Here is a 16,344-nt window from a genome sequence, read left to right as displayed (position 1 = left end):
TTCCCCGGTATATTATATAAGTTATGCATACAAATAGCCAGTTCAACCCTAACAAAAGCTTGATGATGAGTTGGTTCGAAATGATCTGGTAGCCTACTGCTAATCACTGTATAAAGCTCCTTTCTTGTATATTTTATTCCTCCTGTGTTAGTATTTGTCTTTGTGTTATTGTTTTTAACTCTGCATCGCTGGGAAGGGCTCGTAAGCTAAACCCGTTGTATTAGGCGCATGTGACAAATACAATTTGATTTGGTCTTGCGTCTCATTACCATTTCTGTCTGCATACCCGCACATGCGCAAAAACCAGGAAACGCAGGCGAACAAAGAGGAAGCGTGGTAGCTCGCTAGGACTTAAAGGGAACTGAGTGTTGCCTTTTCAATGATTGTGTAGCCTATAGCTAGCTGCTAGCTAGTATAAGCGAACCTCGTTTGTAATATTTAAGCTAATGAGCCTCCTCCCCCACTTTAAAACAAGGTAAATGACATGTTTGAGCCCATTTTGAACCTTACCACATTTGGTTAAAGTTAGCTAAAAGCTAACGTTAGCTAGGTAGCAACCAGTTAGCAAATGACTGCAGTCATCTACACGTAACGAGTTTTAGCGAGTTGTCATACTTCTAGCTTACTACGATTAAGTGTTCTTGTGAAAAGTTCATTACTTTATGGAGTAATACGCTGCTCTATACATACTATATGGCGTTGTCTGGACAGCATCTCCATTTCCATACACGAACTAGCTTTTATGGGTTTGTTGTTAGTTAGCTGGCTGGCTAACTAATCGCCAAATGCGGGGGGGGGTAAGCAGACTGGCTATTATTTATACTGCATTGCATCGTTGTGAATAACCTTTAACCTTTTTACATTTTAGATATCACCAAACCATATTGGATGCAGAGATTCTGTATTTCATTGGCACTTAAGACTGTCTACAATATACATTTTGGGAAACTGTGTAGGTGTCAACCCACCTGGAAACTGTTTGTCGCTTATCCCTTATCTGCAAACTTCCAAATTCTACCCCATTGTAGGGGCATCCTCCCCTATCCCTTGGACTGCCAACAGTGCACCCAGCCCCCTTGGAATCGCAGTCTTTCACTAGATTCCAATTTCAAGGTTTGCTGGCGTCACTATTGTACTAACCAGACAGACATGGCTGAACAGAGATACTGTGTAGAGTATGCCAAACGTGGCACTGCGGGATGTAAGAAGTGTAAGGACAAAATCATGAAGGGCTTGACCCGCATCGGGAAGATTGTGCCTAACCCGTTCAGTGAGTCCGCCGGGGAGATGAAGGAGTGGTACCATGTGAAGTGTATCTTTGAGAAGCTGGAGCGGGCCCGTGCCACCACTAAGAAGATCGAGGACATCACAGACCTGGAGGGCTGGGAGGAGCTGCAGGATGAGGACAAGGAGCTCATCAACAAACTTGTTGAAGGTACAACGTTTATATATTTCCGTCAATGTAGCAAGATTAAGTTCCACATGCCGAAATGTTTTTTGTAATGCATATACTGACCGACTCATAGGATGCATGTCATGGCATTCAAGTTGGTGTTGTTCACCATGGAAGAAAATATTTTGACGTCTTTAAACTTTTCTTGTCATGTTAATTGAGATGCCATATAACAACTCTTTCATTCTCTTTCAGACTTGATGGCCAAAGCTAACGCGAGCCCAAAGAAGAAGGTGCAAGCCAAGCTGAACAACAGTGGTCAGCTGTCTGCTCTGCCTGCTGACCCTTCTCTGAATGCACCACGGAAGTTCTCTGGCTTCACAGGTGAGAGGGTATTCCGGTGGATGCATCAACCAGTGTGCACATCTGAAAACTAGCTAGTCCTGCTACAAAAGTGCAGATGTTTGTGTTTTCAGTTTCAAAACTATTTTCCTCTGTCCATTCCACCAGAACATAACCCTACTGTATTATCTCGTCTTTATTTTTTTCAATCATATTGTCCTTTGTCCAATTAGCTACTAAGGCTGGGAGCTCAGGCAGCCCAGGCCCCTCCCCAGCCAAACCCAACCAAGGCAGTCCTCTTTCCGCACAGCTCTGTGACCCCAAACACAAGGATAACCTGCTCCGGGAGTTCCGCAAGCTCTGTGCCATGGTGGCAGACAAGAATAGCTACAACATCAAGACACAGATCATCCACGACTTCCTGAAGAAAGGCTCAGGGGGAGGTGTGTGTGCATGCGTGCGTAGCTTAATTTATGTTGTAAATTGTCTCTGCAGTATTGTACTGCATTGAATGTTGTCCTCAAAGGTTGTTTTTAAGTAGGCAAGCAGAATTAATGAAATACCTAATTTTCTTTTTCTCTTCTCCCTACCAGATAAATTCAAGGGAGATGTGTACCTGACGGTGAAGCTGCTTCTCCCAGGGGTGGTGAAGAGTGTGTACAACCTCAACGACAAACAGATAGTCAAGCTATTCAGCCGCATCTTCAACTGCAACCAGGAGGAGATGGTGCGAGATCTGGAACAGGTCAGTGTTTGTTGAGTCCAGAACATGACAGTCAGTGCTTCTGACAAGTTATTCAGATTCATGTTCATTGTCATATAAGAGGACAATCTTAGCACCTCTCACATTGCATACACAAAACATAGCTGGGAACAAACACTAGTACATAGTCTGACATAAATGGTAGATTATGCTGAGTAGGCTCTATCACAACATACAGCCCATGTGACCCCCGACTCAGGGGTTTCAGGACTGACGTGTATTGAGTATATTTTTATTCTGGGCGTACAGGGGGATGTGTCGGAGACAGTGAGGATGTTTTTTGAAGAAGGCAAGTCTTTCCCGCCGGCCGCCAAGAGTCTGCTCACGATTCAGGAAGTGGATGCGTCCCTTACCCGTCTGGCCCAGTTAACCAAGGAGGATGACCAGCAGAAAGAGCTAGAGGACATATCCAAAAAGTTAAAAAAAAATGTCTTCCTATTAGCAGACCTATACTGTACTTAATGACTTGACATCTTAAAATTCCTAGTAATTCAGTGTCTGTCCACAATTCCTTCTACTGCACCAACATATTATGCATCAAAAGACTAAGGGACAGAGTCAACTTCTGAATATAATCAAATTATATAACTGCAGCCATACTCACACAAGTCAACCATGTCTTTGTTGCAGATGCACCGGCAATGACCTGAAATGTATCATCAGACTCATTAAGCATGATCTAAAGATGAACTCTGGAGCTAAGCATGTGTAAGTCACCTTAGATTTACTCCTAACCTGACACGACAACATTAAAACACTATGCTAGAACTTCTAAACCTAATATACTAGAGCTTTCAAAGCATACATGAACTTTGAAAGTTATTGCAGTATATTTGAACCCCCTTCTCAATCAAATGTATCTTGTGAACAGCTTGGATGCAGTGGACCCGAATGCCTACGACGCTTTCAAGGCCTCCCGTAACCTAGGGGACGTGATAGAGCGTGTGCTGAGGAACCAGCAGGACGCCACCAACGGCTCAGGCCCCAGGAAGCTCCTCACTATTGAAGCCTCCCTCATGACCCCAGTGCAGCCTATGCTGGTGAGCTCATACACATACATGCTCTCACACACACAGATCCACACATGCACTCAGCAGACATGCTCATACTCGCCCTCTGCATACATACTCGACCTGTAAACATGAACTTGACACACAAACAAACTCTGAATGTATACACTGACACGGTGACTGAGTTCATCAGGAAGTGCATAGCAGATGTTCTTCCCATTTTGACTATTACAACCTACCCAAATCAGAAACCGTGGATAGATGGCAGCATTCGCGCGAACCACCGCATTTAACCATGGCAAGGTGACTGGGAATATGGTTGAATACAAAGTGTAGTTATTCCCTCCATAAGGCAATCAAACAGGCAAAATGTCAGAACAGAGACAAAGTGGAGTTGTAATTCAACGGCTCAGACATGAGACGTATGTGGCAGGGTCTATAGACAATCACGGACTACAAAGGGAAAACTAGCCACATTGCAGACACCGACATCTTGCTCCAGGACAAGCTAAACGCCTTCGCCCGCTTTGAGGATAACACAGTGCCATCGACACTGCCCGCTCCCAAGTACAGTTGGTTCTCCGTGGCCGACGTCCTCATCCCTAGTCGCATTTACGGACATATTCAATCTCTCCCTATCCCAGTCTGCTGTCCCCACTTGCTTCAAGATGGCCACCATTGTTCCTGTACCCAAGAAGGCAAAGGTAACTGAACTAAATGACTATCGCCCCGTACCACTCACTTCTGTTATCATGAATTGCTTTGAGAGGCTAGTTTAGGATCATGTCACATCTACCTTACCTGACACCCTAGACCCATTTCAATATGCATATCGCCCCAATAGATCCACAGATGATGCAATCGCCATCATACTGCATACTGCCCTATCCCATCTGGACAAGAGGAATACCTATGTAAGAAGGCTGTTCATTGACTATAGCTCAGCATTCAACACCATAGTACCCTCCAAGCTTATCATTAAGCTTGAGGCCCTGGGTCTGAACCCCGCCCTCTGCAACTGGGTCCTGGACTTCCTGACGGCACCCATGACTGCTTAGCCACTCATGCCTCCTACTCAATGGTCAAGTTTGCAAACGACACAACAGTTGTAGGCCTGATTACCAACAATGAGACAGCTTACAGGGAGGAGGTGAGGGTAGTTGTGCCAGGAAAAGAACCTCTCCCTCAATGTTAACAAAACGAAGAAGCTGAATGTGGACTTCAGGAGACAGCAGAGCGAGCACTCCCCTATCCACATTGACAGGACCGCAGTGGAGAAGGTGAAAAGCTTTTTCAAAAAGTTCCTCGGCGTACACATTACTGACAATCTGAAATGGTCCACCCACACACAGTGTGGTGAAGAAAGCGCCACCTCAGGAGGCTGAAGAAATTCAACTTGGCCCTAAGACCATCACAAACTTTTACAGATGCACAATTGAGAGCACCCTGTCGGGCTGTATCACCGCCTGGTATGGCAACTGCACTGCCCGCAACCGCAGGGCTCTCCAGAGGGTGGTGCGGTCTGCCCAATGTATCACCGGGTGCACACTGCCTTCCCTCCAGGACAACTACAGCGTCTCAGGAAGGAGAAATATATAATCAAGGACATCAACCTCCATGGCCTGTTCACCCCACTACCATCCAGAAGGTGAGGTCAGTACAGGTGCATCAAAGCTGGGACTGAGAGACTGAAAAACATCTATCTCAACAACATTCTATCTCAAGGCCATCAGATAGATAGCCATCACTAGCTGGCTACCACCACTCAACCCTGCACCTTAGAGGCTGCTGCCTTATATAGACATGGAATCACTGGTCACTTTAATAATGTTTACATACTGCCTTAATTCATATGTATTTACTGTATTCTACTGTATTTTAGTCCATGCCACTCCGACATTGCTCGTCCTAATATTGATATTTCTTAACTCTTCTTTTTACTTGAAATTTGTGTTGTTGTGACTTGTTAGATATTACTGCACTGTTGGAGCTAGGAACACAAGCATTTCCCTACACCCGCAATAGCATATGCTAATATGTGTATGTGACCAATAATATGTGATTTGATGGGCTCATTTAACATTTCAGCTGGTTGAAAGGGTTTCTGTGATCAGAAAAAGTGTATTCCCAAGAGCAATTGACTACAACTGAGAGATCTGCATGACAGAGAATGAATTCTGAATGAGACATTTTTTGGGGGGGTTGATCTTATGCGATTTCGCAAGCCATGCTGTACGCAAGTCACTTCAGACACAACGTGTACACAGCAGAAATATGAATGGAATTGAAATGTATCCTCGCAGTAAAATTGTATAAGTTCTTTCACATTTGAAGCATGCTACATCCAGCATACCAAGTACAGAACAGTAAATATGAACAACTAGAGCACTTTCCAACCCATACAGTATTACTTTAATGTATTTTGCCCCAAAGTGAGTGGGTTATCATCCCTCAACTAAATGTTAACAAAGGTCTGCTTCAGTGTATTAGGTTCCTCTTAAACACTGAAGCAGACCTACAGTAAGACCAGGGTCAGACCTACCTCCCAACCAGGGGCCATATGTACGCTGCATTCGGAAAGTATTCAGCCCCCTTCACTTTTTCCACATTGTTACGTTACCGCCGTATTCTAAAATGGATTCATATAATTATTTCCCCCATCAATCTACACACAATGCCCCATAATGACAAAGAGAAAACAGGTTTTTAGAAATGTTTGCTAATTTATAAAAAAACGAATACCTTATTTACATAAGTATTCAGACCCTTTGCTATGAGACTCAAAATTGAGCTCAGGTATATCCTGTTTCCATTGATCATCCTTGAGATGTTTCTACAACTTGATTGGAGTCCAACTGTGGTAAATTCAATTGATTGGACATGATTTGGAAAGGCCCACACCTGTCTGTATAAGGTCCCACAGTTAACAGTGCACGTCAGAGCAAAAACCAAGTCATGAGGTCAAAGGTATTGTCCGTAGAGCTCCGAGACAGGATTGTGTCGAGGCAGAGATCTGGGGAAGGGTACCCAAGAACAGTGGCCTCCATCATTCTTAAATGGAAGAAGTTTGGAACAACCAAGACTCTTCCTAGAGCTGGCCGCCCGACCTAACTGAGCAATCGGGGGAGAAGGACCTTGGTCAGGGAGGGTACCAAGAAACCGATGGTCACTCTGACAGAGCTCCCATCTCCACAGAGGAAAACCTTCCAGAAGGACAACCATCTCTGCAGCACACCAAAAAGGCACATGACAGCCCGCTTGGAGTTTGCCAAAAGGCACCAAAGGACTCTCAGACCATGAAAAACAAGATTCTCTGGTCTGATGAAGGCCAAAACTCTTTGGCTTAAAAGCCAAGTGTCACGTCTGGAAGAAACCAGGTACCACTCATCACCTGGCCAATACCATCCCTACGGTGAATCCGGATCTCAGACTGGTGCAAAGGTTCACCTTCCAACAGGAGAACGACCCTAAGCACACAGCCAAGTTAATGCAGGAGTGGCTTAGGAACAAGTCTCTGAATGTCCTTGATTGGCCTACCCAGAGCCTGGACTTGAACCAGATCGAACATCTCTGGAGAGACCTGAAAATGGCTTTGCAGCAACACTCTCCATCCAACCTGACAGAGATTGAGAGGTTCTGCAATAAGAATGGGAGAAACTCCCCAAGTACAGGTGTGCCAAGCTTGTAGCGTCATACCAAAGAAGACTTGAGGCTGGAATCACTGCCAAAAGTGCTTCAACAAAGTACTGAGTAAAGGGTCTGAATAATTATGTAAATGTTATATTTTATTTTTTTATTTTTAATATGAATATATTTGCAAAAATGTCAACTTCTTTTTGCTTTGTCATTATTGGGTATTGTGTGTCGATTTTGTTTTTTTCCCCTCATCAATCTAATCCATTTTAGAATAAGGTTGTAACGTAACAAAATGTGGAAAAAGTGAAGGGATCTGAATACTTTCCGAATGCATTGTACAGTATGTATCAAGTGTCTCAGAGTAGAAGTGCTGATCTTGGATCAGGTCCCCGTGTCCATGTAATCTTCTTATTCTTTGTGATATAAAAGGCGAAACTGATCTGTGCTCCCACTCGGAGACTCTCGATACATACAACCCCAGGTTTCCAATGGAGAGTCTGCAAACCTAGGAAGAGCTGAATACACTGAAGGCAGACCCAACTATAATTATAGGTTTCCCTAGTCCAATGTATGGGGCTAATACAAGTCATTGGTTCTCCCTCCCAGGCTGAGGCATGCAAGTCCATCCAGTACGCCATGAAGAAGTGCCCCAACGGCATGTACTCTGAAATCAAGTACGACGGCGAGCGTGTGCAGGTCCACAAGAATGGAGACCACTTCAGCTACTTCAGCCGCAGCCTTAAACCTGTTTTGCCACACAAGGTCAGACCACACACACACTGAGAGAAGCTGCATGGTTGAACTCTTTACCGATTCTGCATAAGCAAGTCGGAAAGTGTAAAACAAATCCTCTGTTTGATTACGGTTTTGAGGACTGGGCAGCATAGACCATTTGTTTTTCAAGGCCATCCCTTTCACTGATTCCCTAGCCTAGATGTGTCCTCAGTAGAAACAAGATTAAATGTGTTTGATCCAAATAAGTGTATCATTTTTTTAAAGGCCTTTTCCCATCTGATGCCCCTTGATGTTTTGATGCCTTTCCATATCTAACCCAAAGCCTCTGTGTTCCAGGTGGCCCATTTTAAAGAGTTCATCCCTCAGGCCTTTGTTGGTGGCAACAGCATGATCCTGGATGCCGAGGTGCTCCTCATCGACACCAACACCAGCAAGCCACTGCCCTTCGGGACACTGGGGGTGCACAAGGTGAGCATGCCTGCCAAATGTATCTTTCCACTGACCTCTCTTTGGAGTGTACGCTTGTTTGGGTTTGCGGGGCGGTGTGTGTGTGTGTGTGTGTGTGTGTGTGTGTGTGGGGTGAGGGGGTGTTGGCTGGTGTGTGTGAGATGGTAAGGGGGGCCGTTGTGTGTGTGTGTGTGTGTGATACAGAGCAAGAGTGCGTGTCAGGAGAAATGGTTCTCTCCTTTTTTAGAAAGCAGCCTTCGAAGACGCCAAAGTGTGCTTGTTTGTGTTCGACTGCATCTATTTCAACGGCGTGAGCCTGATGGAGAAGTAAGTTCGTCTGTAGTCACTTCTTTCTGTAGATTTACAACACTTAGGCCTGTATTGAATTCACTATGAACTTACATTCACTCATCCTTGAGTTGGCTGAAATATTTTTTTTTAACAACTGCATGGACAGTTGACTTGTGTCCACTCAACTCCTATCCCTCTATTGTAGAAGCTTTGATGTGTACTGTATGTTGTGAATATCATGTTCATTGTCTGTCTGCATTCATTTCTGTTTGATCCAGTATTTAATTATTTATTTTTTTACACACATTCAAAGTCACAGCCTGGGTCATGTTCATTGGGGCTCACCATAGCAAAACCTTTAAACATTTTGCAGTGGAAAATGAGCAACTCTTATTGGAGAAGTTTAGATGTTATCTCCCTCTTTCACTCCATTTTGGAGCATTTTCTTCTGTTACTTGACTATTTGAACGCAACCGTGCTCTCTTCTCCACAGGCCCCTGTACGAACGAAGGAAGTTCCTCCATGACAACATGGTGGAGGTTCCCAACAGGATCCTGTTCTCCGAGATGAAGCACGTCACTGTATGTAGACCCACGTCACGTCTGAAACGTCTCTCCTTTATGGCTGTCCCTGACAACAACAAAAAAATCTTGGTTGACCGAGATTTGTTTGTTCTTTCGACCAATTGATTGGTCTACATTTTTAAACATGTATTTTTTCCCTATATAGACACAGTTTTTAATCAAATCAACTATATGTAGGCTACTGAGCTTGTCTGGTGCTTTTAAGCACACTGTGATTTAAATAATTAATACACACAAATGACTCGAGGGAGCCAAGATCAAGATAGCCTAACCAGATGAAAAAAAACCTGCTCCCGACCCCCCCCACCTTCTCCAGGTGCTGCTGGCCTTTGCAGATTCTGCTGTTAAGCTCCTGAAGTTGCTGGTAATAGGCTACACCAGGGGTCGGCAACCTTTTCCATTTGGCGTGCCAATTTATCTTACCATTTCTACCGATCTACGTGCCAGTTTTCATGGAACAGTTTCATTATGTGGTTAATCAAAATTCTAGAATTAACTTCGATTGCCAACTATGTAAAAAATAGCTTATATAAAGCCAAACAAATAAAAACATTGCAGCCTGCAGGTAGACAATATCCTGATTAAAAATAAATATTATATTGCCTGTGCAAGGAACTTTAAACATTATCACTACATTATATAAAACTTGCAACATTATATAAAATATTCCTGCACCAGTGAGTTCTGGCCAGACACAGCTGTAGGCTATATCAGGTAGGCCTATTTTATGATGTTCTCACTGGATTAGAGCATGATATTTTTGTGTGATTATCAAAAGAGGGCTGGAAAGATTTTTCATATAGGCTACTTTGAGGAACTTTTGTCATTCTCAATGGATGTAAAAACACTTTGCTTACTTGCTGTTTGAGGCAAAGAAACAATTACTTTAAGAAGCTCCACAATCAGAAATACTATCAGATCCCTAAATGGGCACATTTAGCCTACATTTGCACGCAGGCCAGGTAGCCTAGGCCTACTTCTATGCGTAATCAGGTGTGCGTTCCTACTCACCATTGACAGGAGCGCTCCAAACAAAAGACAATTAATAAATTGACAACTCTTAAATGGAATGAATAAAACCAAAACTTGTTCCTCAACATATGTGCGGTCCGCAAATAGTGTCCACTCCGACAATGAGAACGGTAAAAGACTAATAATATGTTGAATGCATTAACAGAAATGACCGTAACCAAACAAACGTTGATGATTAGTAATTATGAGAATTAAGGGCAAATGTACCACTGGTGATACTCGTGTGCTAACCCCGCAGCCCCCGCAATGGATTAGTCCACTGAGACAGGCGTGAATCAGACAGGTGTCTCGTGTGCCAGATTAAAAAATATATATATATATTTGCAACTACTCTCCTTCAAACGTGTCTTTCGAACTTATAATCAACCAAGCCAATGGATTCACCCATGTAGCAGAGTGAAACTGGTCACGTTCATTCGGGGACACCGTAGCAAAACATTTTGCAACAGTGAACTAAGACAAATGTTTCTTATTGGGCAAGTTCACATAGTACCTCCGTTTCATAACGTTTTTGTGCCTACTGAACATGACCCTGATGTGCTGGTTGTTTACTGTCTTGTCTCACAGAGGGCGGCTGACCTGGCCGAGATGATCACACGGGTCATCAGAGAGGGACTGGAGGGGCTGGTCCTCAAAGACCTCAAGGTGAGACAGAAATAACTTCTAACCCGGCCCAGGAATAACCTCTAGCGCTTACCACCTAGGCAGGTACTTCATGTACATCTGAAAGATATAAGCAATTAAGGCAGTAGCTCCAATTTTGCCCTTCGATAGGCTAGGTGTAATGTTTGCTGTTTTTGCTTATACTAATCCAATCATCTTAAATCTATTTAAGTGCCGAGGTAGTAGGGGCTAGGGGTTGTTTCTGGACTAGGCCCCTGACTCTACTGTACACATCTTTCCTACCGATAGCCTGTACATCTGGGGGCTTTGGAATGAGCAATTGATGTTATTTGGAACAATGTGAAACAAGAAGCCAAGTCTTAATATTTTTTCTACAAAATTTTTATCTGTGGGAAATGGCAAACGTATTTATTTCTCCTCAATAGAGGGTTGATATAATGTAAAAACACATCTACTATGTAACAACACACCGATGTGAATTGATCATAATCTGTGTGAATTCAAAGGGCACCTATGAGCCAGGGAAGCGCCACTGGCTGAAGGTAAAGAAGGACTACCTGAACGAGGGAGCAATGGCTGACACAGCAGACCTGGTGGTGCTGGGAGCCTTCTATGGCAAAGGCTCAAACGGTCAGTATACATACCAGGGTCATATTCATTAGTAAACACCGTAGCACACCGCTTTGCAACATGAACTTTGCCCTAAAGACTCTACAATGTGATACAAACGGTTTCCGTTGTAAAACATTTAGCTTCGTTTAGCACTAATTAATACGACGTAATGCTATAGAAGGCAGTGTTTCCCAACCCTCTCTTAGGACAATCGCAACAGACCACATTTTCGTTCTAGCCCTACAGTGACACCTGACCTGACTGAGCTAATCAATTTTTTTTTTTAAATAACTGTCTGGCAGTCCCCCAAGAGTGGGTTGCTGTAGAAAAATGACTCTGATCAACCATGATTCTCATTTTAATATATACAGTTGAAGTAGAAAGTTTACATACACCTTAGCCAAATACATTTAAACTCCGTTTTTCACAATTACTGTCTTAGGTCAGTTAGGATCACCACTTTATTTTAAGAATGTGAAATGTCAGAATAATAGTAGAGAATTATTTATTTCAGCTTTTATTTCTTAAATCACATTCCCAGTGGGCCAGAAGTTTACATACATTGCCCTAAACAATTTAAACTTTGGTCAAACGTTTCGGGTATCTTTCCACAAGCTTCCCACAATACGTTGGGTGAATTTTGGCCCATTCCTCCTGACAGAGCTGGTGTAACTGAGTCAGGTTTGTAGGCCTCCTTGCTCGCACACACCTTTTTCAGTTGTGCCCACAAATTCTCTATAAGATTGAGGTTAGGGCTTTGTGATGGCCACTCCAATACCTTCACTTTGTTGTCCTTAAGCCATTTTGCCACAACTTTGGAAGTATGCTTGGGGTCATTGTCCATTTGGAAGACCCATTTGCGACCAAGCTTTAACTTCCTGACTGATGTCTTGATGTTGCTTCAATATATCCACATCATTTTCCTACCTCGTGATGCCATCTATTTTGTGAAGTGCACCAGTCCCTCCTGCAGCAAAGCACCCCCACAACATGATTCTGCCACCCCCGTGCTTCACGGTTGGGATGGTGTAGTTCGGCTTGCAAGCCTCCCCTTTTTCCTCCAGATATAACGATGGACATTATGGCCAAATAGTTCTATTTTTGTTTCATCAGACCAGAAGACATTTCTCAAAAAAGTACAATCTTTATCCCCATGTGCAGTTGCAAACTGTAGTCTGACTGATTTGGGATTGATTTGCACTGTTCGCACCAAAGTACCTTCATCTCTAGGAGACAGAACGTGTCTCCTTCCTGAGCGGTATGACGGCTGCGTGGTCCCATGGTGTTTATACTTGTGTACTATTGTTTGTACAGATGAACATGGCCTTGAAATACATCCACAGGTACACCTCCAATTGACTCAAATGATGTCAATTAGCCTATCGGAAGCTTCTAAAGCCATGACACACTTTTCTGGAATTGTCCAAGCTGTTTAAAGGCAGTGTCAACACAGTGTATGTAAACTTCTGACCCACTGGAATTGTATTACAGTGAATTATAAGTTAAATAATCTGTAGGCATGAGGACTGCAGATGTGGCCAGGGCAATAAATTGCAATGTCCATACTGTGAAACGCCTAAGAGAGCGCTACAGGGAGACAGGAAGGACAGCTGATCGTCCTCGCAGTGGCAGACCACATGTAACAACACCTGCACAGGATCGGTACATCCGAACATCACACCTGTGGGACAGGTACAGGATGGCAACAACTGTCCATGTTACACCAGGAACACACAATCACTCCATCAGTGCTCAGACTGTCCGCAATAGGCTGAGAGAGGCTGGACTGAGGGCTTGTAGGCCTGTTGTAAGGCAGGTCCTCACCAGACATCACTGGCAACAAGTGGACCAGTCTCGCTGGGCCAGACAGGACTGGCAAAAAGTCTTCACTGATGAGCCGCGGTTTGGTCTCACCACGGGTGATGGTCGGATTCGCGTTTATCGTCGAAGGAATGAGCGTTACACCGAGGCCTGTACTCTGGAGTGGGATCGATTTGGAGGTGCAGGGTCTGTCATGGTCTGGGGCGTGTATCACAGCACCATCGGACTGAGCTTGTTGTCATTGCAGGCAATTAACGCTGTGCGTTAAAGGTACCTCCCTCATGTGGCAACTTTCCTGCAGGCTCATCCTGACATGACCCTCCAGCATGACAATGCCACCAGCCATATAGCTTGTTCTGTGCGTGATTTCCTGCAAGACAGGAATGTCAGTGTTCTGCCATGGCCAGTGAAGATCCTGGATCTCAATCCCATTGAGCACGTCTGGGACCTGTTGGATCGGAGGGTGAGGGCTAGGGCTATCCCCCCCCCCCCCCCAGAAATGTCCGGAAACTTGCAGGTGCCTTGGTGGAAGAGTGGAATAACATCTCACACCAAGAACTGGCAAATCTGGTGCAGTCCATGAGGAGCTGCTGGTGGCCACACCAGACACTGACTGTTACTTTTGAAATGCTGACCAATAGGGATGTAAACAAATTTAAGAGAAATAAGCTTTTCAAATCAAGTTTTATTTGTCACATGTGCTGAGTAAAACAGGTGTAAACATTACAGTGAAATGCTTACTTGCAAGCCCTTAACCAACAATGCAGTTTCAAGAAAGTATTTACTAAAATAAACTATTTTAAGGAAATAGAAAAATAACAAATAATTAGAGCAACCATAAAATAACAGTAGAGAGGCTATATACAATGGGGTACTGGTACAGTCAATGTGCGGGGGCACAGGTTAGTCGAGATATTGCGGTAATATGTAGGTAGAGGTAAAGTGACTAAGCATAGATGGAGTAGCAGCAGTGTAAAAATGTGGGGGGGGTTGTCAATGCAAATAGTCTTATGGCTTGGGGGTAGAAGCTTTTAAGCCTTTTGGACCTAGACGTGGTGCTCCTGTATTGCTTGCCGTGTGGTAGCAGAGAGAACAGTCTGACTAGGGTGGCTGGAGTCTGACCATTTTTAGGAGTTTCCTTTGACACTGCCTGGTATATTGGCCCTGGATGGCGGGAACCTTGGCCCCAGTGATGTACTGGGCCATACGCACGACCCTCTGTAGTGCCTTGCCGTCGGAGTCCGAGCAGTTGCCATACCAGGCGGTGATGCAACCAGTCAGGATGCTCTCGACGGTGCAGCTGTATAACCTTTTGAGGATCTGAGGACCCATGCCAAATCTTTTCAGTCTCCTGAGGGGGAAAAAGTGTTGTCGTGCCCTCTTCATGACTATCTTGGTGTGTTTGGACCATGTTAGTTTGTTGATGTTGATACCAATGAACTTGAAGCTCTCAACCTGCTCCACTACGATGAGAATGGGGGCGTGCTCAGCCCTCTTTTTCCTGTTGTCCACAATCAATCTCCTTTTGTCTTGATCACGTTGAGGGAGATGTTATCCTGGCACCACACTGCCAGGTCTCTGACCACCTCCCTATAGGCTGTCTCATCGTTGTCGGGAATCAGGCCTACCACTTTTTTGTCGGCAAACTTAATGATGGTGTTTGGCCATGCAGTCATGGGTGAATAGGGAGTACAGGAGGGTACTGAGCACGCACCCCTGAGGGGCCTCCGTGTTTGGGATCAGCGTGGCAGATGTGTTGTTACCTGCCCTTACCCCCTGGGGGTGGCCCGTCAGCAAGTCCAGGATCCAGTTGCAGAGAGAGGTGTTTAGTCCCAGGGTCCTTAGCTTAGTGATGAGCTGTGAGGCCACTATGGTGTTGAACGCTGAGCTGTAGTCAATGAATAGCATTCTCACATAGGTGTTCCTTTTGTCCAGGTGGGAAAGGGCAGTGTGGCGTGCAATAGAGATTGCGTCATCTGTGGATCTGTTGGGGCGGTATGCAAATTGGAGTAGGTCTAGGGTTTCTGCGATAATGATGTTGATGTGAGCCATGACCAGCATTTCAAAGCAACAGACGTGAGTGCTACGGGTCGGTAGTCATTTAGGCAGGTTACCTTGGTGTTCTTGTGCTACCTTGGTGTTCTTGTGCACAGGGACTATGGTGGTCTGCTTGAAACATGTTGGTATTAGACTCGGTCAGGGAGACTTTGAAAATGTCAGTGAAGACACTTGCCAGTTGGTCACCGCATGCTCTGAGTACATGCCCTGGTAATCCATCTGGCCCTGGGGCCTTGTGAATGTTGACGACCTGTTTAAAGGTCTTACTCACATCAGCTACGAAGAGCGCGATCACACCGTTGTCCTGGAACAGCTGGTGCTCTCATACATGCTTCAGTGTTGCTTGCCTCAAAGTGAGCATAGAAGTAATTTAGCTCGTCTGGTAGGCTCGTGTCGCTGGGCAGCTCGCGGCTGTGTTTCCCTTCATAGTCCGTAATAGTTTGCAAGCCCTGCCACATCCATCGAGCATCGGAGCCGGTGTAGTACGATTCAATCGTTGTCCTGTGTTGACGCTTTGCCTGTTTGATGGTTCGTCGAAGGGCATAGTGGGATTTCTTATAAGCTTCCGGGTTAGAGTCCTGCTCCTTGAAAGCGGCAGCTCAAGCCTTTAGCTCAGTGCGGATGTTGCCTGTAATACATGGCTTCTGGTTGGGGTATGTACGTACGGTCACTGTGGGGACATCATCAATGCACTTATTGATGAAGCCAGTGACTGATGTGGTGTACTCCTCAATGCCATAGGAAGAATCCCAGAAACATATTCCAGTCTGTGCTAGCAAAACAGTCCTGTAGCTTAGCATCTGCTTCATCTGACCACTTCCGTATTGAGCGAGTCACTGGTATATCCTGCTTCAGTTTTTGCAGGAATCCAGGGGATAGGGTTATGGTCAGATTTGCCAAATGTAGGGCGAAGGAGAGTTTTGTCTGCGTGTGGAGTAAAGGTGGTCTAGAGTTGTATTTTTTTATTCCATTTTTTTTTCTCCCCCTCTGGTTGCA

At 44.7% G+C, this 16,344-nt stretch overlaps 1 protein-coding gene across 2 annotated transcripts in view; it reads left to right on the top strand.

Annotated features, from left to right (window-relative positions):
• The first annotated feature begins 268 nt into the window (after positions 1-268).
• lig3 (ligase III, DNA, ATP-dependent) overlaps positions 269-16,344 on the top strand; it is a 25,319-nt gene continuing 9,243 nt past the window's right edge. For both annotated transcript variants that reach the window (XM_014197873.2, XM_014197871.2), the window contains exons 1-14: positions 269-475; positions 869-1,435; positions 1,649-1,777; positions 1,969-2,178; positions 2,329-2,480; positions 2,748-2,914; positions 3,129-3,206; positions 3,370-3,538; positions 7,751-7,906; positions 8,216-8,347; positions 8,574-8,653; positions 9,111-9,198; positions 10,801-10,878; positions 11,364-11,487. In XM_014197873.2, coding sequence (XP_014053348.1) covers positions 889-1,435; positions 1,649-1,777; positions 1,969-2,178; positions 2,329-2,480; positions 2,748-2,914; positions 3,129-3,206; positions 3,370-3,538; positions 7,751-7,906; positions 8,216-8,347; positions 8,574-8,653; positions 9,111-9,198; positions 10,801-10,878; positions 11,364-11,487 — 2,110 coding nt within the window. In that variant the 5' untranslated portion in view covers positions 269-475; positions 869-888. The remainder of the gene's footprint in view (positions 476-868; positions 1,436-1,648; positions 1,778-1,968; positions 2,179-2,328; positions 2,481-2,747; positions 2,915-3,128; positions 3,207-3,369; positions 3,539-7,750; positions 7,907-8,215; positions 8,348-8,573; positions 8,654-9,110; positions 9,199-10,800; positions 10,879-11,363; positions 11,488-16,344) is intronic.

The sequence above is a fragment of the Salmo salar genome, chromosome ssa04 (genome assembly GCF_905237065.1).
Source record: "Salmo salar chromosome ssa04, Ssal_v3.1, whole genome shotgun sequence".
NCBI classification, from domain to species: Eukaryota; Metazoa; Chordata; class Actinopteri; order Salmoniformes; family Salmonidae; genus Salmo; species Salmo salar.
Note: the sequence above shows the minus strand (reverse complement) of the source record. Positions and strands in the feature narration are given on the sequence as shown.